The 24291-nt window shown below is 31.2% G+C and overlaps 2 protein-coding genes across 2 annotated transcripts in view; one reads left to right on the top strand and one right to left on the bottom strand.

The window, feature by feature from the left end:
* LOC139481767 (mitochondrial potassium channel ATP-binding subunit-like) overlaps positions 1-9791 on the bottom strand; it is a 50629-nt gene extending 40838 nt beyond the window's left edge. The window contains exons 1-6 of the mRNA XM_071265263.1: positions 9647-9791; positions 7825-8158; positions 7201-7356; positions 5754-5899; positions 3684-3759; positions 1415-1555 (exon numbers count right to left, since the gene is read on the bottom strand). Of these exons, the coding sequence (XP_071121364.1) occupies positions 1415-1555; positions 3684-3759; positions 5754-5899; positions 7201-7356; positions 7825-8158; positions 9647-9696 (903 nt within the window). The 5' untranslated portion in view covers positions 9697-9791. The remainder of the gene's footprint in view (positions 1-1414; positions 1556-3683; positions 3760-5753; positions 5900-7200; positions 7357-7824; positions 8159-9646) is intronic.
* Positions 9792-9939: 148 nt separating this feature from the next.
* LOC139481769 (opioid growth factor receptor-like protein 1) overlaps positions 9940-24291 on the top strand; it is a 29769-nt gene continuing 15417 nt past the window's right edge. The window contains exons 1-6 of the mRNA XM_071265265.1: positions 9940-10147; positions 16968-17084; positions 17903-17975; positions 18499-18577; positions 20464-20530; positions 21249-21397. Of these exons, the coding sequence (XP_071121366.1) occupies positions 10016-10147; positions 16968-17084; positions 17903-17975; positions 18499-18577; positions 20464-20530; positions 21249-21397 (617 nt within the window). The 5' untranslated portion in view covers positions 9940-10015. The remainder of the gene's footprint in view (positions 10148-16967; positions 17085-17902; positions 17976-18498; positions 18578-20463; positions 20531-21248; positions 21398-24291) is intronic.

Raw genomic sequence — 24291 nt, 5'->3', positions numbered from 1 at the left:
TGTGTAAAAAAGTGTTTAAAGTCAAACTATTTATTTCTGGGTCTCCTTCTCTTCAATCTAAGTAAGGTTTGTTGGGGGGTTTTCCACATTATAACATGTATAAAAACAAAATGAATGATGTGAGGGAGTGTCACTCTGGTCAACCCCCTAGGGGATTGACGGCTTGAAGCCGTCTTTCCCCAAAAAATCTAAGTACATTTTTAGATTCAGCATATCAAAGAACCCCAAGGATTCAATTTTTGTTAAAATCAAACTAAGTTTAATTTTGGACCCTTTGGACCTTAATGTAGACCAATTTGAAAACGGGACCAAAAATTAAGAACCTACATACACAGTTAGATTTGGCATATCAAAAAACCCCAATTATTCAATTTTTGATGAAATCAAACAAAGTTATTGTGGGAAAACCAAGAAAATGCTTATTTGGGCCCTTTTTGGCGCCTAATTCCTAAAATATTGGGACCAAAACTCCCAAAATCAATTCTTACCTTCCTTTTGTGGTCATAAACCTTGTGTTAAAATTTCATAGATTTCTATTCACTTTTATTAAAGTTAGAGTGCGAAAACTAAAAGTATTCGGACGACGACGCCAATGTGATACCAATATACGACCAAAAAATTTTCAATTTTTGCGGTCGTATAAAAATTAACAATTAATATTTTTACAAATATCAGGTTATTTGTATAATATCTGTATAATATCTTTTTATTTTTTTATTTTTTTTTTTTCATATAAGTTTTGAAATAGGTTGTCTCAATTTTTGTACATGCAGTGTGACCTTCTCTATATGTAATACATAGAGAAGATTTCACTACATGTACAAATAAATTGAAGTTGATACTCCAGGAACTTATTCGCATAGCAATATGTTTAACCAATTTTACGCAAGCTACTATAACCTGCTGTACTCTCAGTTTGCTATTTTGTGTGGGAAATGATAGCATTATATGAAAAAAAAGTTTTTATTTCAATTTCTTCTTGTTGTTACAATTCAATGTACAAGTATATTTTCTTGTAAATTTATGATTAATAGTGTCCTTCCCAAAAGGGACAAACATTAAAAAGATCAAGTTATCAGTGTTTAGATGTAATGTGTTGAAAATCGGTTTTTCTCCTGAATAAAAGTTTAGTTCCTTTTTTAAAATAACTTTCAGGTGTGTGGTTGGTATATCATCTCAAATGAATCCATCTTGTTTCCAAGTCCTTTCTATCATATCAGTAACTGGGTCTTTCCTGATATGAAGATTGTATGGTTTATGATACAATATGAATCGAGTATCAGTTTACTTTTAAATTACAAGTTTTTCAGAAGTATAGAACCAGCTCCATACAAGGTCATTTTGACTCCAAAACCTACCTTCTCCTTCATGTCCTTCTGAAACAAAGCCCACTTTAAAATGTACAATGCCTCACCTGTGACTGGGCCTTTTTAGATAATTTCCTTAGACCAGACCCCATAAGTGTCCCTGTTCCTATAATAGCTGGCACAACTGTGATCATTAGTCCCGTTAATTTTGGAGATATGGTATACATAGTCCCAACACATCCTATTGTCTGAAAAAAAGAGATAAAACAGCTAGTCACAAACTATTCTGTTTGTAAATATTAGTTTGTTATATTATCTATCCCTCCAATCCTCAGAATATTATGGATTCGTTTATTTTCACGGGTATCAGTTTTCGTGGATTGAGGCAAACTTGCATTTGTGTGGGTATTTGATTTTGTGGTTTCTCAATCTCTGCATACAAAGCCTACAGAAAATGTGTCAGTTCGAGAACATTGAATTTTTGGTTCACATGTATCATCGAAACCAATGAAAATTGGTATTCAATGAAGGATAATGAATTAACAGTATATTAGAAAAGTATTTTGGCAAGATCAGCTACATATAACAATGACATTTACTGTAAGTTATTAATATTATTCTATTATTGTGACAGGTTATTGAAAAACATAAGTTGCATTCAAAAAGTATGACCATTTTCAAATAATTCTCAGTCATCCGATATTCACGAAAACTATTTCAAAAGCTCTAATGAAAACAAATATTTTCCTCTTTAATGTAAAAAGAGATTGCTTAGTACTAAAAGTATACAAATGTTAAATAAACTAGAGGCTCTCAAGAGCCTGTGTTGCTCACCTTGGTCTATGTGCATATTAAACAATGGACACAGATACATTCTTGACAAATTGTGTTTTGGTGATGGTGATGTGTTTGTAGATCTTACTTTACTGAACATTCTTGTTGTTACAATTATCTATATCTATAATGAACTTGGCCCAGTAATTACAGTGAAAAATATTTTCTAAAAATTTACAAAAATTTATGAAAATTGTTTAAAATTGACTTTAAAGGGTAATAACTCCTTAAAGGGTCATTTGAAAATTTTGGTCATGTTTGACTTAATTGTAGATTTTTCTTTGCTGAACATTATTGCTGTTTACAGTTTATCTCTATCTATAAAAGTATTCAAAATAATAACCAAAAACTGCAAAATTTTATTTAAAATTACTAATTCAGGGGCAGAAACCCCAAAAGGAGTTGTCTGATTTGTCTGAAAATTTATGGGCAGATAGATCTTGATCTGATAAACAATTTAATCTCTTGTCAGATTTGCTCTAAATGCTTTGGTTTCAGAGATCTACATGTCACCCATATGTACTATTTTTAGCCATGGTGGCCATCTTGGTTGGTTGGCCAGGTCACGCCACACATTTTTTAAACTATATACCCCAATAATGATTGTGGCCAAGTTTGGTTAAATTTGGCCCAGTAGTTTCACAGGAGAAGATTTTTTTAAAAGAATATTAAAATTTTTGAAAAATGGTTAAAAATTTACTATAAAGGGCAATAACTCCTTAACTTTGGTCATGTTGACTTTTTTGTAGATCTTACTTTGCTGAACATTATTGCTTTTTACAATTTATCTCTATCCATAATAATATTCAAGATAATAACCAAAAACTGCAAAATTTTCCTTAAAATTACTAATTTGGTGGCAGCAACCCAACAACAGGTTGTCTGATTTGTCTGAAAATTTCAGGGCAGATAGATCGTGACCTTATAGACAATTGTACCATGTCAGATTTGCTCTAAATGCTTTGGTTTCAGAGTTATAAGCCAAAATCTACATTTTACCCCTATTTTTAGCCATGACGGCCATCTTGGTTGGTTGGCCAGGTCATGCCACACATTTTTTAAACTACATACCTCAATGATGATTGTGGCCAAGTTTGATTAAATTTTGCCCAGTAGTTTCAGAGGAGAAGATTTTTGTAAAAGTTATTGACGACGGACGAGGACGGACGTCAAGTGATGGGAAAAGCTTACTTGGCCCTTTGGGTCAGGTGAGCTAATAATATCTTTATTTACCCCAAAGTGCATAAAAAAGCTAAAGAACTTGACATTTCAATTGATCTCAATATGCTTATTTTGCAGTATGGGCTATGTACAGTGTTAAAAGGCGTACAGTGACCTATAGCTGTTAATTCCTGTGTCATTCTGTTGTTGTGGAGAGTTGTCTCATTGGCAATCACCCCATCTCTTTTTACTTTTATATAATTGCTGTAATATTTCTATTTGTAGATTAATATTAGAACTTACAGTTATCTAAAAACTTTAATTATTTTTTTTTCATTTTAATGCCATGGAAGATAAAATGTATATACATAAGTATTTTACCTGTGCTGTGGCCCTGAGTCCTGATGATATGCATAGTTTAAAAGAACTTTTGAAGTCTTGGATATCTGAGGTCAATCTGCAAAAGAAAATATTCTTTACAGCTTTTCTATTAAAGCATGCATAGCAAACCATTGATCAACTTGCTTGCTATGTTTGTTTGAATGTTTGTAAACAACAGGTAGGTAGTCTGTTTACTATATAATGAAATTTGATTGGGCAATAAACATTAACTTCAATTCATGTCCAATCAAATCCCAGTTTATATTGAAACTCCGCCTACCTATTGTTTGCAAACATCCAAGCAGACACAACAAGCAAGTTGATCAAAATTTTTTTTTGCATGTGTTTATAGAAGAGCTGTAAAATTAATCTGATCCATTCTTTTAATCGAACAAATTTATTTCTTTTGTCCTAGAATATATAGCTATTCTAAATACAAAATGTATGAAGAAAACAAGATGTAGAAAAACAAATGAGACAGCAACCCAACAAAGAAGATAAACAAACAAGATGTAGAAAAACAAATGAGACAGCAACCCAACAAGGAAGATAAACGAACAAGATGTCTACAGGATAGCTAAAGGTCATAAAAAAATAAATGTTCATTGAACAGGTCAAGCTCAAAATCACCTTACAATGTTTGTTTTTAGTTGTGATAATTATTTGCTGACTACCTGCAACCTTGACATTTGACAAATACCTCTTGCGTTCATTATTCTTAAAACAAATCAGAATTCTGGATGTTTAGAGTCTACCACCCCCCCCCCCCCCCCCCATACATTTTTTTCTGGAATAGCCAGTCTTTTTCTAATTCAAAATTTCACATGAAATAACTTCAAAGAGCATTGTAATGTCTTTATAGTAGTAATTTTGATGGAATTATTGATTTGTGAACTCCGATGACTTATTCATAACCTGAATAAAGTATTTTCTGTCTGAGAGTTGAAATACAATAAACATGTATTCTGTCAAAATAACATTTATTAATTTTGATACATTTGTACCAATAAAATGCTATAGAAGATAATTTTTTGTGTAAAAAAAAGGTAGATATTTACTGAACCTATTTGATTGCAGAATATATACTCACAACATTGTGCAATGGATTATTTGAATGTGTAAATTTTGTAGATTTTATGATGTTCATCAATGAAATTTAAGATAAAAAAAATTAAAACTAAAAAAATTAAAAAATATTTCCCTGTTAAACATTTCTAAATTTTTCATTGTGATTAATAAATGATTCAATTTTTGCAGAATACTTGTGTGGTAGATCTACCAATTTTTGTTAACATTGTGTTAACCCCCCTAACAAAATCAATACAAAATGAAAGTCCAACATCTTAATATTTTTTATTGTTTGATACATGAATGTATAAATTGACATATCAATTCAACAGCATAAACATTTTTGCCATAAACAATAAACTCTGCATTGGAAATTCTTCATAAATACAAAAATTGTTTATATCAATACATTTTGTAATATGATAATCCATGAAACTTGGATAAAATGTACTTAAATAAATAAATGATGTCTTTGAACAAAATTGAAAAAGTGTACTTATTTTAGAAAATTTACAAAAATCTGGAAACAAATCTTTAAAATTTTAAGTTTTTAACAAAATTGTTAAAATTTTCCTATTAAAAAAATGTTTGTTCTTCTGTCCAATGTGAAATCCTTCAAATAACTGTAAAAATAATACACAGCTCAAAAAAATCTACTTCTTAGACATAACAAAAATGTGTCCAAAGTACACGGATGCCCCACTCGCACTATCATTTTCCATGTTCATGATGTTCCATGGACTTTGAAATTGGGTAAATATCTAATTTGGCATTAAAATTAGAAAGATTATACTATAGGGAACATGTGTACTAAGTTTCCAGATGATTGGACTTAAATTTCATCAAAAACTACCTTGACCAAAAACTTTAACCTGAAGCGGGACAAACGAACGGACGGACGAATGAAAACGGAGCCACAGACCAGAAAACATAATGCCCCTCTACTATCGTAGGTGGAGCATAAAAAACCTATCAATAGTATAAAAGAGTCTCATCCTATACCTGTCTACCAATTCTCCAGTTTTATTTCTATCGAAGAATTCTATATCTTGTCTGAGGTAGGCATCAAACAGCTGTTTACGTAAACTTGTGGCAACATTTTCTCCTACAGTTGTAAGCAGTGATATGTAACAGAATGTCAACAAACCCTGTAATACAAAACAACATTGTTAAATTATATGTTGAAAAGTTTATACATACCAAACATATATTATACAAATATATCATGCTTACAAGGGGTATTTGCCAAAAATACCGGTTGAGAGGTACAAATTTCCAGAGCCGTTAGGCGAGGGAAATTTGATTACCTCGAAACCGGTATTTTTGGCAAATACCCCTTGTAAGCATGATATAATTGTTTAATTCCACCGAATGTTCCACCTCAGAAAGTTGATTATAATCAGATACATTTTTGAATCTTATGAAACTTCGACTTGAATGTATAATTTTTTTATACACTGCAGCTGTGCTATTTGCGAAGTCAAGTTGCATTAACCGTATAATCGTTTCTTATCCTTTTTTTTTATGTACAGTCACTGACTGTATATATATCTCCCTTTTTATGATCATAAGCTGGTTCTCGACTGACTACTACACTTTGTTCATCAGTTTCAGTGAAGCGTAATACAAGTGGATCTCAGTTTTATGTGATCGGTTGACAATATTCGATTCCTTTGAGTTTTATTTATGACGTCATTCACGGATTATTTACGTCAGTCGGTTCAAATTCAATAATGATGCTTTTTATCCTAATTTTTTCATCTGGAACCATATATTTGGAATGACCATGAATTTGTCATATTAGAATAGAAATAATTCATTGAGTTATTTTTAGACATGGTATTCCCCATCTGCCATGGTATTTGCTAGGGTATTTCCCATATCTGCCATGGTATTTGCTAGCAAATACCCCGGCACATGGAATTCCCTAATGGCAAACACCCCGGCAGAGAAAAGAAATCTTAATATGTATAAATTGGTGAAAAATACCATGTTTCTCATCCAATCAAAATACAGCATTATTACATAAGGTGGAATTATCATAAATATTTTAACTCATTCCAAGGTACAAATGTATAACATGCTATTTAAACAAAAAGCTTGATAACAAATTTTATGAAACTCTGATTTGTAGTTCCTGAGAATACAATGAAAATTTCATGATAGGAACAGGTGGACAGAGGTAAACCCTTATCCTTTGGAGTAGGGTGTAAATTAGTTTTCCTGAAAGGTCATGTTTTGTTAATATAAATTTATATATTATCTTGCTTGCTGAAAATTTTGTAATGGATTCATTTTTTCTCTTGTCAAACAATGTTGTAAACTAAAAACGGTGGTGCATTTTCTGAAATCTGCATTTATTCAAAATAACAGTTGTGTATATAGAACAAACTGTAATATCAAATAACACTATTTTACATCGAATTTTAAAAAGTCTAAATTATTATACCTGTATGCAATAATATTTAACTAATTTTAAAGCAGGTTTCTTGATTTCGTCTAAAATATTTTGAGCCTCTTCTCTGGAAAAATTTGACAGGACATTTACCAATTCACCAAGAACTATTGGAATTTTTATATTTATAAAGGCAGCAGCTAAGGCACTCTGAAAATAGAACATATTGATATTGTTTAGTACAGGATAATACGTACATGTATACGTATCGTTACATCTTTCTTTATGCTTTCACCTGGTAACAATAAAAACAATTACATCCCTATAAATGATCACCAGAAATAAAAGTGTATTTATACTTTTTTTTCTATGTAGAAGGTACAAACAATGTATGAAAGTACAAATTTTTGCCACTTTTTTTTGGAAATGTTAATATATAGCTTTTTTCTATGTTATGGTATATATAGCAGTGTTTAAAATGGTTTAATATCGAATGAACCAGCACTATAATACTATTCCCATATTATAATTGACTTATAAAAATAAGAAGATGTAGTATGATTGCTGATGAGACAACTCTCCACGAGAGACTTAATGACACTGACATTAACAACTGTGGGTCACTGTAAGGTCTTCAATAACAAGAAAAAGTCATACAGGTGCATTTATATAACTTACTATGATTGCAGCTATTAAATATCCTAATTCTGGAACTAATAATTTAAAAAATCCTGACCAATCAAATTTAGCATCACTCTTTACATCTTCATTGTCTAAATGGTCTAGTCTTGATTTGATCACATTTGTTTTACAGTGTGCCACAGGACAGTGTTTTATTGCTATGGTAACACAGCCACATATTCCTGAAAGTCCTAAAAGCCATTTTGAGGAATTCTGGGAAGTTTTCTTTGATGATGAATTCAATGCTGTGTTAAAGTGTGTCCTTAATTTTATTTTACATGTTTCTAAGTTCCTTCCGACTGCCAAATTTTGGTTACATCTGTTGAGGATCCTATTAAAAGATTAAGAAAATTTACAATGTTTTATGTTTAACAACTGTTTGCATGGTTTGTAAAGTATTTAAATAAACAGATTTTTGTGTACACAAACATACTTTATTTTGTATTTGGCTAATTTTTATTACTCTGACAAAACATGAGGCAACAGTTCTGGGGTAGTTCACCAATGTTTAAAACTAAAAAAACACTAGTAAAAGAAGATTATTTGAGAGGGAAATGTTAAGCATCTCCTGTTAAATTGCTACCACACTTTTTTACTGTTCATTCCTTACACCGACACTCTTGCATTGGATCAGAGTGATCTGCTAAAAGATTTGGTCACCATCATCAATGACCAAATGTCTCTTTATTTTCCACAACATTATTGTTAAGAAGTCAGTTTACTTATGAGGGCTCAGTTGGTATGAGTAAGAAATCAGAACACACATACATGGTAACAAAGACATGTGAATTCAAAATCATTAATATGGGGACGAAGTCCCCAATTACGGTAGAAAAATCAATGAAAAAAAAAAAAAAAAAAAAAATCTGGGAAAATTTCCCGAATTTTTCATTGTACTAATGAACTCAAAATCGTTAACGTTTTTTTTCAGATCTAGTTCCTGTTCCGGTTTTCCCGCATTTGCGCAGAAATCTGTCTTGTTTGCATGAGACTTTGATTTTTTTTTTATATTTATCAGTCTAGTAAAACATAAGATTGGATCTCAATACAAATTCAATTTTAATAATTGTTTGATATGAAAAAAAACCGTTACGTTCCCTGATGAAAGCGTTTCTTTTGTTTACATCGAATATGACGTCATAACTTAAAGAACGTCACAGCTAATTCCCTAACAACAGAACCAAAATCGGGAACGTTACGTACGGTATTTCGGTTTCTTTTATCAACATGATTGAATTAAGAAAATAATACATACAGACTTCGTCCCCATTCACAGGTTATGCCTGCCTCATATTAAATGGCAGGCGGAAAGTGTGTGTACATGAGCATGATGAACACTGTGTCATGTAGAAGATCCAGGTAATTTGGCAAGATAGGCTATTTTGACTTTATGCTTTGTCGCCTAAAAGTCAAAATTGAAATTTACCCACAGCAGACAGCATGATTTTCTGGACTAGCATAACACGTGCAAAAACGGTGATAATTTTCCCTGTTGATAGATGTTAAGTGCTATAAAAGGCATATTAGAAACTATAAATTAGTTATAGTTATATAAACCGCATAGATTTTAGCAAGTATGAATAACAGACACTCAGACAGTGACAGTCTGACAGAGTACCAAAAAAGTATATAGATTTCATTCTTTTAACAAGAAACGCCTGTCTCATAACAAAGAATTTTAAATGATTTAAGAAAAAAAATAATCAAAAAAAGGGGGGTCCATGCCCAAAGTACCACTGTCAGGCACTGTTGGAAAGACATTGGCCAAGGTTAAAAGTTTATGACAAAGAGTTTGTCATTTACAAAATATGTGCTTTACCTAAATGCAAATGGTTTGCCGAACGTTCTTTGTATTTGAACGAAAACCATATTGCATTAATTTAAATGAAATATCAAAATTTCTGAATTTTTATATTTTCTATGGGGGCAGCCATGTTTGTAAAGTGTGCACGTATAGTTTCGTACTATCCTGATATATAGATCATAATTGTACAAGAAAACTTTAAAATTTGTTTTTATAATATAAGGTGATAAAAATAATTAATGATTAACGGATTATACTATAATCACATAAACGCGCTATCGAATGATTTACTTTCGTAAGATAAGACATTTAACTTCCGGTTTCACAATCGTTTGATTTGTTGTGCAGTATCCAATCAAGCATTTATATTTCCTGATATTTGAGATGAACGAAAGTTCTAAAGACAAATCGAAACAAACGACGATGGGAAGTTACTTTACACGTCAATCTAAAGATAAAGAAAAAGACAAGAAAGAAAAAATGGAAGAAGATAAACCCACAAATTTTATTGATAGGGTACATAAATTTTTGTACTTTCGTTTTCCTCAAATTGTATCAAGTCATATTTTGTTCTAGTTTTTACATTCACTAAGCATTCAAATGATATCAGCAAGGAAAAAAAAACAATTCATTTCATTTATCTTGCTAGAATATAAGAGACAGAAGCTCAGGCCTGGGTACATGGAGTAAGGGGCTCACATAATTTATAAAATATAGGACATACAACATTATTTATTTTACCAATCATGGGCCCTTGTCGATCAAGATACATAAACATCATAACACAATGATTATTATAAAATAAGTATTTAGTGAAATACTCAAAGTAATTACATAAAGTCATAATCTGTCTTGTGACATTATACTCCGTTAGCTCAGCTGTTTACGTTACAGGAAGAAGGATTTGGCCTGTGCTTTTGCTCCAGGACTTCTGACAGCATACTGACAATAAAAGGATACAATAAATTCAATAAATGACAGGTAAAATAAGAAACAACCAGAGATGACCATTTTGCTCAGCAAATTAATGTATTTGCTCATACAACCAAAAAAAAACCAAGATTCATAAAACAGTTTCATATTTACATGTAATAGACAAAGACAATATAAATCATAAGTTTCTTGCATAATTGGAATTATGATATTACATGTACATGGCTTCTGTTGACAGGTTTATTTAAATTTAAATACATTTAATACTTTAACAAGCTTCATTAAAAATCTTATAATTTATTAAAATTATACCTGAATCTGCCCTGAAAATGATGAAGAGACATGCAGGTGTGTTTTGAATAAATTTTCCCGGAAAACTCATTTTGTTGGGTTGTTCTAAAATAAGAATTGAAATGGAAATGCTATTAACCATGTTAGTTACCAAAACAAAACAAAGATAAAAATAGTAATTGAAAAAAAAACGAATTCTTCTGTTATAAACATGTTAAAAGAATATTGTTAATCTTTTAACTATCAGATTCTTTGTATATTCTACATATTGTAGAAAATCATAAACTTTCTCTTTTTTTGGTGTAATCAGACAAAAATTTGCATGAAATTGATTTCTTCATAATCATTTGTTAATTAGTGATCTCGTTGGTCCCAAAATGGAAGGGCGCCTCGCCCCCGGTGCCCTCAGCCGTGCCCTTCTGTCCTGACACCTTTTTTTCTGAAAAACCCTTGTGCCGTTTTGGTTAAATTGCCTTCTGTTTCATCTATTTCTTACCAGAAGTTAAATTACATATGTGACCACCGTGTATCATCAGTACACCGGATATAGGTACTAACCAAGCTGGCATGATCGATTTTGACCTTACACAGTAACGAAAATCTTTGTTTTGCTTTATCAATATTCAAGATACATTTCTCAACATTTGAAATTCCTGCTCCCAAATAATTTTTGCATCAATTTTTTCCTATTCATAAAACAAATTTGATATCCTTATAAGAACAATTAACTTGTACATGAGCAAATAGTTGTGAATGTCAACACCAACTTTCAATTTCGATACAGTTGTTGAGACATTTACATGTTTTATCTGAAAGAAACGTAATACAGGGCAAAAGTACAAATGTAATAGTCACCAATCATAAACCTACATGTGATTACTCATTTCTTGAATTTTTTTGGATAATAAACGAGTATAAAAATAATGTTTTTGTGTACGGTGTACAACAACTATGCACCATACATAAGGATTTATGTGGTCAGCTAAACACCGTACACAACACTTTTTAACCGGATTTTTGTGACAAAAATGTCGGTTATTGATTTGGGGATGTACGGCGGGCGGGCGGTCGGTCGGGCGGGCGGGTGGCAATCAAATGTTGTCCGTGCATTAACTCATGAACCGTTCAACCAAAGCTTTTAAAATTTTAATATGTTGTTACTGACAACTAAATGAAGGTCAAGTTCAATAATGGCGATTTTGACTTTTACCGTTCAGGAGTTATGGTTCTTGAAAGATTGAAAAATGGAGTTTCCAGTCGTGTCCGTGCATTTATGCATGAACTGTTCTACCTAAGCTTCCCAAATTTTAATATGTTGTTACTGATGACAAAATGGAGGTCAAGTTCAATAATGGCGATTTTGACTTTTACCGTTCAGGAGTTATGGTTCTTGAAAGATTGAAAAATGGAGTTTCCAGTCGTGTCCGTGCATTTACGCATGAACTGTTCTACCTAAGCTTCCCAAATTTTAATATGTTGTTACTGATGACAAAATGGAGGTCAAGTTCAATAATGACGATTTTGACTTTTACCGTTCAGGAGTTGTGGTTCTTGAAAGATTGAAAAATGGTGTTTCCAGTCGACTTTCATAACTTTAGAATAGAGTTTAAGTAATCAAAATAAAACTATGCCTTCACAGGAACGACGTCCATCTCAACAAGCAGACGTAAACATGTTGGAAATTAATGTTGGAGTTACTTCTCCTGAAAAAGCTTATTACAAATTTGTGCTCCTAAAATATTATCTAGTATTAAGAATAGGAAAAAGTAACCAATAGAATACAAAATTATATAAGAATGTTACCTTAAGGATATATATATACACAAAAAATATATTGCAATTTATTTTTGATAATCATACTTTTGGCAATCCATGTTTTATACATTCTCAATTAAGAAATTTGTACATAATGGTGTTTTAAGCTATGAATGTTTCAAAATGGTAGTGTGCTTTTTTTTAAACTATCATCACAAATCAACTTGTTGAAGCTATACTAAATAATTCCTGAACACAAACAAACTGAACACAAACAACATGAACAATGAAAAAAAGGTTTTGAGGGGCCAAGCTCTAGATGAAAATTTTGAAATACAACTACTCTGTCACATACATGCATATATATCAGGCATGGGGTAATCGTAATCAGTAATCGTAATCAGCTGTAATCGATAACATTTTGCAGTGTAATCCTATGTAATCAGTTATCATGCCATTTCTGATTACAAGTAATCGTAATGTAATCGATTACATGGCAAAAAACAGGAGTTATGGTTCTTGAAAGATTGAAAAATGGTGTTTCCAGTCGTGTCCGTGCATTTTCTCATGAACCATTCAACCAAAGCTTTTGAAATTTTTATATGTTGTTACTGATGGCAAATTAGAGGTCAAGTTCAATAATGATGATTTTGACGTTTACCATTCAGGAGTTATATGGTTCTTGAAAGATTGTGAAATGGCGTTTCAATTCAGGTTGTTGCATTTACTCATGAACCATTCAATCTAAGCTTTTCCAATTTTAAGATGTTGATACTGATGACAAAATGGAGGTCAAATTTGATATTGACGATTTTCACTTTCACCATTCATCAGTAATGGTTCTTGTGATATTGCCAGGACACAAATAAATATTAATAAATCTGGTTTGCTGTCGTTGTGACAGCCTCTTGTTTAGGTATCAAATATCGAAAAATAACATATGTATGAAAGATTTCAATGCTAATTATTGAAACAGCTATACTTATTACACACACACATTGACCTTCTATCAGAAAAAGAGTTGCAATGAATATAGAATTATATCGGATGAGACGAGAGCCAACTTCTTTGACAAGTATTTGCACATGCTTTTACAATGTTTTAGTAATCCCTCTTGTTTTTGGAAAATAATGACACATATCTTATCACCAACCTACGACAAAATCATTTCTTAAAACAGCAATTATGTTTAGATTGAAGTACACATGGATATTATGTGAACAAAACAAAGATTTTGTTATCGTGTAAGATCAAAATCGCCCACGCCAACTTGGTTAGTACCTATATCTGCTGTACTATGATACACAGTGGTGACACCTGGTGATTGCCCCCAGGTTATTCAAGTCATTACAATCAATTATTGTTGATAGGACTTCAAAGGTGTTAATTACTAGGTAATTTAATTAAGACAATGTGCCTTTTTGTCATAAATTTGATGAATATGACACAAGTGTTTAAAGCTTGGGTGGGCTTTTTCCATCTCCAATTCGCAATGGAAGACTTTCATAACTTTAGAATAGAGTTTAAGTAATCAAAATAAAACTATGCCTTCACAGGAACGACGTCCATCTCAACAAGCAGACGTAAACATGTTGGAAATTAATGTTGGAGTTACTTCTCCTGAAAAAGCTTATTACAAATTTGTGCTCCTAAAATATTATCTAGTATTAAGAATAGGAAAAAGTAACCAATAGAATACAAAATTATATAAGAATGTTACCTTAAGGATATATATATACACAAAAAATATATTGCAATTTATTTTTGATAATCATACTTTTGGCAATCCATGTTTTATACATTCTCAATTAAGAAATTTGTACATAATGGTGTTTTAAGCTATGAATGTTTCAAAATGGTAGTGTGCTTTTTTTTAAACTATCATCACAAATCAACTTGTTGAAGCTATACTAAATAATTCCTGAACACAAACAAACTGAACACAAACAACATGAACAATGAAAAAAAGGTTTTGAGGGGCCAAGCTCTAGATGAAAATTTTGAAATACAACTACTCTGTCACATACATGCATATATATCAGGCATGGGGTAATCGTAATCAGTAATCGTAATCAGTAATCGTAATCAGCTGTAATCGATAACATTTTGCAGTGTAATCCTATGTAATCAGTTATCATGCCATTTCTGATTACAAGTAATCGTAATGTAATCGATTACATGGCAAAAAACAGGTGTAATCATGATTACATTTAGCTTACTTTAAGATTACATTCATATGATTACTTGCTGATTACAAATCTTGTATATATATAAAAATAGTTTTTGATAGACAAGATGAAAATAAGAAAATGTAAAGCTTGAATGAAAAATTATGAAACTAGTAATCACAATGACGGAACCTTGTTTAATGTAATCATCTATATAACAAATCTGTATAACCAAGTGTTTTATTTTGTTAACAGCTTACAAAAGGAAATTCACTCTCCAATATTTCTTTGTGAGATTGAGCTCTTATGATACAAGAATATGCCTTGAAAGGATTTGTTTTCCTTCATTGAAAACTTCTGATATTAACTCCAATTTCATATCAGTTTACCCAATATTTTTACATAAATACATTTCAATTCAAATGCAGACAACATTTAGTTCCTATTTGACTTTGATGGTCGGTATAAATATATAAGCCCATTTAATTCAAAATGGAAGTTAAAACCAGGTTTCATTTATTGACAAAATTGAATAAATTTTATTTTCCATAAATTTGTGTACATGTATAATATGTGCTTTCTTATTTTTATTTTTTATTAACTTTAAGCCTTAAGGCTCACCGGTATAAACAAGTACATGTACAGTGTATACATATGGCATAATATTGCAAACAATATGCAAAGTAAACAATAGGTGACGTCAGAAGTTTCATCAATACAATATTAAAACTGTTTCTTAATATAAAGAGAAATGTATAATTTTTCCTAAGTTACAAAACTGTTTTGTGTTTTCACCTGACAATAATTCTATTAATTTCAATTAGATCAAGTATTAAAAATTTTCAAACAAATAATGACAATCAACCACTTTTAACTTTATTGATATGGTTATTAAGACAATAAAATTTTAATACCCAAGCCCACCTATTGTTTGTTTAAAAAAATGGAAGTAGTGATTAACACCTGTAAACACATTAATGGATGTGTCAATTATGTCTCAACAGACAATAAAACTATACTTAATTAATTTTTCCATATTTTCAGTTTTTTTGTTAATTAGACAGTTGGTTACAATTTGTAGTTAGAAATAAAGTAATATCTTTTACAGAGAGAAAGGACACTTGTCTATAGCTATTTTACACTAGTACTGTAACTGTCTTGTCTGTAAATTCTTTTAAAAAGATGAATGAATTAAGGCTTTTAAAAAAAATTACCAAAATAAGCTTTATTGTGAGAATAAAAAGTTATAAAAAAACTTTGATATAGCAATATACAATGTAATCTTAAGTAATCATGATTACAATAAAGAAAAGTAACCTAATGTAATCGATTACATATAAAATAGGGTGTAATTGTAATGTAATCGATTACATTTTATTAGCAAAGTAATTGTAATTTAATCATTACATTTTAAAGTAATCAACCCCATCCCTGATATATATGTATGCTAAACTATGAGGTGTTTAGTTTATGTAGTTTTTTTGGAAGGAAAGGGGATGGGGGAGAATAGTAAGTATATTTTGCCTCTTTTGGCTTATAGTATGAACGTGTATTGCCATGTATTATGAATATGATATAGTATGAATGTCTTTTCTAATGCAAATTTTATAGAATAAATAATCAAAACAACAACATATGCAACTTTATTAACAACATATAGAGTAAAAAAATATGTGCACTCGTGATACACGCAGGAACGTAGACAAAAGAAATGAGCAGTGCCTTTTCCTATCATAAAAAAGTTTCCTGCCCTATACTGGCACCCTGCCCCTTTTGATTTCTAGCTGGAGCACTGTTAATGATATTGAAGAAATACATAAAATAGGCGTAATCTGACAGTAATATTCAAACAATCTTTATAAAAGAAATGATAGGATGAGTTTATAAGCAAGGACATTAACTTGTTACCCTTTTAATATTTTATTAGAAAATGGACATTTAATCTTAAAATCTAATCTTTTTCACTGACAGTTCTTTCTGTTTGCACCGTCTATGGAGTGTGAGAAAGGTTAATATAAAAACTACTACTGAACTTCTAAAAGAAGAATAACTTGGTGAACATTGAAAATATATGGACTCTGCTGCTTGTTGGATAGTAGTTTTGTTGTTAATCATGCAACATCTTCTTATTTTATATGGTAATAATGATAATATACTTTCAACAAAGATTGTACTTTTTTTACTTACAGAAAACCAGATTTAAGAACAGTTCAACCAATGATGATTGGACATCTGGATGGTCAACTGGATGGAGTTCTGGTGACTGGAAAAAGAAAGATACAGAGGATTATCGAAATGGATATCCTGTAAGATTTAAAGCTTATGATATATAACCTAATAGCCAGGCATGTATTTGATGAATACTTGTTCATAAGAGATAGTTTTTTTTTGTACATACATGTAATGATTTTAAAAGGAGAAAATGGCAATAAATTTGAAGAAAATATATAAAAATCAACATTACCATGATTACAAAAAATCTATGTTACTTTAACAAGGTTAAGAAAAGGATTATTTTATTATTATAATATCAATTAACTGGATTTGGTGTTACAAGCTTAAATTTTGTTCTCCCCAAGTACTGAGTTACGTTTTATAACTGAAAGGCCTTGTTTACTTGTCATACTCCAGATTTTGAGTAAAGTTGAACAACTCATCATTCATCATTCAGTAAACCAACTTTGATAAGAGGTGATGGGGAACACATTTTCAATCGCCTTACCTGAAAATATGAGATCATGATACATGTATTTAACTTTAAGAGGGGCCAAAAAATACCTGAGGGACAGTCAAACTCATAGGTTGAAAATAAACTGACAACGCCATGGCTAAAAAAGAAAAAGACAAACTGACAATTACATTTTTAGTACACATGACACAACATAGAAAAGTAAAGAGTAAGCAACATGAACCCCACACAAACTGGGGTGATCTCTGGTGCCCCACAAGGGTAAGCAGATCCTGCTCCACATGTGGCACCCATTGTGTTGCTTGTGTTATTACAAACCCGGTAAATAGTTTAAGTAACTAAGTTTGTCACAAAACTGCATCTATCACCTGATCACATATGACAATAATCAATTTTATTTCTTGTTCAAGAAACCTTATTTAAATATTTTTTCAGGGTAAAAGTGATAAACTTGATCAAAATGATAACTTACAGTTTTACAAGAATGAATTAAAATCTTATCCTGATGGTAAGTATATAGATCCACCAGAAGAAATTGAGATTAGTGGAATCTGGTTAAATTGCACCAACCTTATGTCATACAAAAATAAACATGTATTATAATAACTCATTACATTCTTTACATACAAATAGATGCACCTCGAAAATTGGTACCCACAAAAATCAATGAATCCACAGTGTGACTAGACCTTTTGATTTGCAAAAGGCAACCTATGAATGTCTTGTAATTGTTGCAGTAGTTTTTAGTGTGGCACTTTACATGAGGCACCCCATCAGATGTGGCTTTAAATATTCCTTACAAATAGATAAATACTTCTTAAGCATTGGGTTTAATTGCCAGATGAGAAATCCAAGAGATGAATTTATATATTTCTATACCCAAAATTCTTATGGGGCTGTTATATTTTTTTTAATGTAAAAAAATTTGCAATTTTGCAATATATTTGAATTTTCTATTTTATGTATTTAGTCATAGCTATAGATTTTATAAAATACTGTGTAAATGAATGTTGTTATTTGTTTATTTATAGGTGATTTAATAGACACAATTCACAAGAAATGGTGGGGTAACTACAAGTTACTTGAAAGACATCACGGCTATATCCAATGGTAATGGGTTTTTTTCAATTTAAAATTTGACCTGGTTGTAATATTATAAGTTATCTACGTTCATATCCGTAGATATGGATATTTTAACACCTTGAAGTACCCCAGTACACCATGAGGTGTAGCCGAAGGGTGTTAAAATATCCATATCTACGGATATGAACGTAGATAACGAATTTATCCCCGGTCTTAGTCCGAATCGGGCGAGTTTTATGGAAATTCGGGTACAAAGTGTAACGCGAAAACAACGTTTTTTTCATTATCTAAAAAAGTTTTATTGAAATAATGAAATTTTACATATTTTTTATGGGGTGTAGGGGACTACCTTTGGTAGAACCCTACAGGTAGTCAAATATAAGACATTTTTAATACGGAGACAGAGAAACTGGATTGAGTCAAATTTGGCGCTCAATGTTGTGAGCATTACGCCATAGATGGTGTGACGTCAACGTGGGTAATTTGCATAGCTAGGTCAGTAGTCCCATTCCTTACAAATGTGGCAGTCAAGTGATGCATTTTATGAAATGAGTGTTAATGATCGGCATAATAGGACAAAATCGTTATTGAATTAAATATTTTATTACAAACATCATGGTTAATCTACAGAATTCAATATTTCACAAGGAGCAATCATGGAACTAAGGAAAACTTGCGTGAAGTTCCCCGGGATAATGGTTAGCAACGTCCGGGGATATGAGTTAGCAACACCCAAAGGCTATGGGTTTTGTAACGACGTGCGTTAACCAATCAAAATCCTAGATATATACTAAGCTGGGGATAAGTATATATATTTGTTTGTGTTGTGAGAGCACTTTTAAAGGCAATTTTTATTCAGATGTATAACACACAAGCAAATAACATCAACCTCTGACTTACAAGCTCAGGAATTTCTTTGAATAGTTGAGAATCATCCTTTTGTATTCAGAACTATGTTTTCTTGTAAAAATTTTAGTTTTATGAGGGGAGGTAACTGAGATAAATTAATAATTTTGACTTTGTTAAATATAATAAGAAGGGAAGAATGTTGACTCCATCAATCTTTCATTTTCCCAAAGTTTATTTATCTTGACTAATCATTTTATTTATTTATTTCAAATTGAAGGCTTCATAATAAATTGCTTTTATAATAAAAATATTGGACATTTATGTAACACCGTCAAGATATTATTTTTGCCATAACAATTTAGAGTTGAAACAGTCAATACACTAATTTCAAGTTCCAAGACTGAGTTTTAAGAAAAACACAAAAATCATTTGACTTGAATTTAGTTGTGATGAATAAAATTGAAAGCTGTTTACGTATTATGCAGTATTTTAGTTGTAAGATTTTTTTAAAGCACTGGACAGGAATCTTCTTCAATTAACCTCTATTTTATGTAAATTTTATAACCTGATGAAATTAGCAAAACAATCATTTTTGTTTGAGAAGTCAATGATTTATTTGTTTTGGTAACTGCAAATTTTGGGGAAATATTTTATTTTGATTCATGGCAGACATATTCTATACAGGTGCTATGAGATGGGTTGACTAAAAAAAAGTGAATTCATGAATTGTGCCTCAAGTGAAGTATTGAGAACACTCAAGTTATACAACCACACATTATTATATTATGATAAAAAAAAGATGTGGTATGTTGGCCAATGAAACAACTCTCTACAATAGACCAAATAACACAGAAATAAGGTCACCATGACCACACTATCCTTTAAGCTCAAGTTTATTACAGCTCTTGTTTATTGCATCATGAAAAATATTACCATTAATTACTCAATATAATTTTTTCAAAAATATTTGTTTATGATATAGTAAAATGTGAAATTTCTTAAATAAGCGAATAATTGTTTGTCTTTATGACATAACATTGAGCTCTGATTATATTTACATACAGGTTGTTTCCTATAAGAGAATCAGGGATGAATTATCATGCACAGATTTTACAAAAACATGAAGCAGAAGTAAGTCTATTTTGTATTTTCATATATATATTCATAGTCAGGAGCCTCTTAGTCTTGTTTTTTTTTTTTTTAATTTTAGTTCATTTAATTTATTTGTTCAGAGTTTAATGTGGCTTTCATTTCCCCCTAGTACACCTTTTTGTTTAGGGGCCAGCTGAATCCTGTCTTCCGGTGCTAGAGTTTTAACTGTGTTGAAGACTCATTGATGTTTTCTGCCTTTTGGTGGATTGTTGTCTCTTAGACATATTTCCCATTTCAATTCTCAATTTTACGCTTGTATAGGCACATTTACTAAAACTTGTCCAACTAATAGGAAGAGAACAATTCACTTTACTGATAAAATGTATTAGAAATATTTTCCTTCGATTCATTATTGAGGTTGGTGCTTAAATGAGGGTAGTAATGGGGGTACCTTCATGACGTATGGCAGTAAAAATTCTTGCAAAATGAGGTTAACAGTAATTTTTAGTGCATGACGATAAAATGTACACTTTCTTGTAGACGATAAAAAAATCAGCTGAATTTGAAGAATCACGCTATTTTTTTCCCCCAAAATAATGGTAATGATAATTATTTGAGAATCTGACGAATTACAATAAGGATAATTTGACGAATCATGGTAAAATTTTAACCAATTTGACGGTAGCTAAAAATGACCGTTTGACGCCTGACAGTAATGGGCATTACCACCCTCTTAAATTGTACACATATTTTCCAGGGAATAATGAAGGATGAAAAGGCCCGTAGAAGAGTTTTAAAGTCTTATAAGATGATGTTAGACTTTTATGGGATGCAAATCAAAGATGAAGTAACAGGAGAGATAGAAAAAGCAGAAAATTGGAAAGAAAGATTTAGCCATCTGAACAGGTATGATGTGAAGTCAGAAAATAAACTACTTTTTATACAACTGCAAACAAATTTTGCATCATATAATGGTATGATGTTGTTGTAGGCGTCATCCAAATACACTTTTTGATTCCTGGAACAATAACTTTAGTTAAAGTAAATGGATCTCTTTGAAATTTTACCAGAAGGTTCAATACCACTAAAGGAAGCTTGGGATTGATTTGGGGGGTTATGGTATCATTATTTTGGTAATTTGGAGCCAAAAAGGGGCCAAAAACAAGCACTTTAGTAGTTTCCAGACAATAACTTGTGTTTAAGTGTATAGATCTCTCTGAAATTGTACTTCAAGGTACCATACCTAAAAGGGAAGGCTGGGATTGAGTTTGGGGGTGATTACTTCAATGGGTTAAAAAAAAATAAGAGGTAATTATTTTTTCTCATAATTTTTTGTTGTTTTATCTAAATATTTTCAATATTTACATTGATTATACAAATATTTTAACCAATTTCATTTTTTTTAAGATCGTTCACCACATTTATTATGTGTCAGAGACCTATGTTATGTCAAATTTGATCACAATCCAAATTCAGACCACCTGTTTAGGGTTCGACCTCTGCAGTCTTATCAGGGTGTGCTCTGCAAAGTATTTTATTATAATATCTGAATGTGTAGTCTGTTGATTTTCAGTGCTATGTGTTAAAAAGTAGTAGATATGCCATGAAGCTATTAACCCTGCCCCCTTTTTTCTTACCACCCAACATTTTGATATAATTTAAACATGATCAGATCAGTCATGTCATAGTAAATACAAAATACAATCTGATAAATAAATTATTAATTTATCATATTTAGGTATTGTATATATCTGCTTATATCAACTTTAACAGTCAGAATTGAAACAGAACATTGACTTTAACAGTGCTTATTTGTTTTTCAAGGGGGTTTCACGACCCCCCCCCCCCCTTTACCCCCCTGACTACATGTATGAAATCCACATATTTTTTCTTTCCTATTTTACTGATGCTTTTAAGAGTAAAAGTTAAGGGTAACTTAAGTCTTTTTTGACAAATGAACAAAAAAGTGTTCAATAGATAGAGATATAGATAGACCAAGAACCCTATGTCTTCATGATTATTTATTTGTGGAAACCCAATAAACAAGTTGTTGGCATTATAACTGAGACATGCACTTGAATTTGATGATTGTTTTTATAAGATGAACTGTTTTCGTCCAGTGCTTTTGCCTTTTGATCCATTTGCTCTAGATCTTGACTCAGTTCTAATAACAAGCCTATAGAAATTTAAAATTTTGGTGTACATTGTACTATCAAATGCCTGCTCCACCTATAACCACAATATATTTGTAAATAATTAAGTACAACATAGGAATAGTATTAAATCCACAGACTAAGTCTCATTCTTGCATGGCAGTGAAAAGTTGGATTCATTTGTTTTTGTAGGTACCAGTTTAGTGAATTGAGGAAAAATTGTACAATCCTATAGAAATTTAAATTTTGATTAACAATTGAATTTGTGGTTCAACTTCAACCTCAAAATAAATAAAAATTGGTATCCCATGAATACTAATGAAGCCACATTAGTAGGTAGCTAAAATGAAAATATGTTAAAAAAGTTGTCACCTCTCTACTCATACTGTAGTCCAAGAAGCACCAGAACTCGCTTAATTTTCATGGATATTTGAGGTTTTTTTTTTAAATACATTTCTATTGGCTCCTTTTTAAACAAATTATGAAAACAATATATGTAATGAATATTGCAAACTAGAGAATTACAAACCCTTGGATATAGGTATGACAACTAAGGTAGCAAAATAAATTGTTCATGTCAATATTGTCCACTGCATCTGATCATGGTAAATGTATGTAACATCTCACATCTGATAGTAAGTTGATTGAATATTTACTGGTATATGAACAGTATGATCAGAATTCCTTATAGGGGCTTTGGTGGCCAAGTGGTCTAAGTAGTTACTACTGTAATCACTAGCCAGTCAACACTGAGGTTGTGAGTTCAAACACCGCTTGTCCAGATACACTCGACTCTAATCTTTATTGACAAGGATTATCAGTTTTCCTATTGAAAGTTGTTGGTTTCTATGGGCACTCTTGCTACCTCCACCAATAAAAACTGGCCACCATGAAATAGCCCAAAAGCTATGCTTAAAAGTGGCGTTGAAACACAGAAAATAAGAAATCAGAATTCCTTACAGTGTATACCGGTAAATGACTTTAGTAAAATATTCTGATATTTCAATAAAATTGTAATTTACACATCATACGGGAATTTATCATGAAATACTGAGCATTGTGGATAGTTGTCTCAAAAGTTTTATGGTCTGTTTCTCATAAACTATAAGCAATAGGTAAACTATATTTGGTGTATGGAATGAATGTCAGGTGAACATATATTTCCTACTTGGTTTACCAAACCTTGGCCTCATTTTCTAGGATTATGTTGATACTTGTAGTCAAACTTCATATTTCGGACTATCAACATAAAATCAATGATCAGTAAAGCTGGCAAGATATTTCAGTGTGTGCACCCTTGTTGCAAACATTTAGCAGATTCTATACCTTCATCTGGGATTTTACTAGTACATGTATATATCTTATAAAAGTCACTTTAAACCTTTTTAGCACTGGTACCTAAACATTATGTCACATTTGAATTCATAATAAGTTTCTTGATGCTAAAAACCCAAAATTTGAAGGACACAATGTCATGTAAGTTATTGCTCTTGACCTTAAATCTAGAGTATACTTAAGCAAGTCATTGTCCTTTTCAAGGAAATACTATTGTGAATTGTTCAACACTGTCAGTAGTTGTCAAATACAAGTATACAACTGTCATGAACTTTGTCAGTAGTTGTCAAATACAAGTATACAACTGTCATG

The sequence above is a fragment of the Mytilus edulis genome, chromosome 7, assembly GCF_963676685.1.
Source record: "Mytilus edulis chromosome 7, xbMytEdul2.2, whole genome shotgun sequence".
NCBI lineage: Eukaryota > Metazoa > Mollusca > Bivalvia > Mytilida > Mytilidae > Mytilus > Mytilus edulis.
Note: the sequence above shows the minus strand (reverse complement) of the source record. Positions and strands in the feature narration are given on the sequence as shown.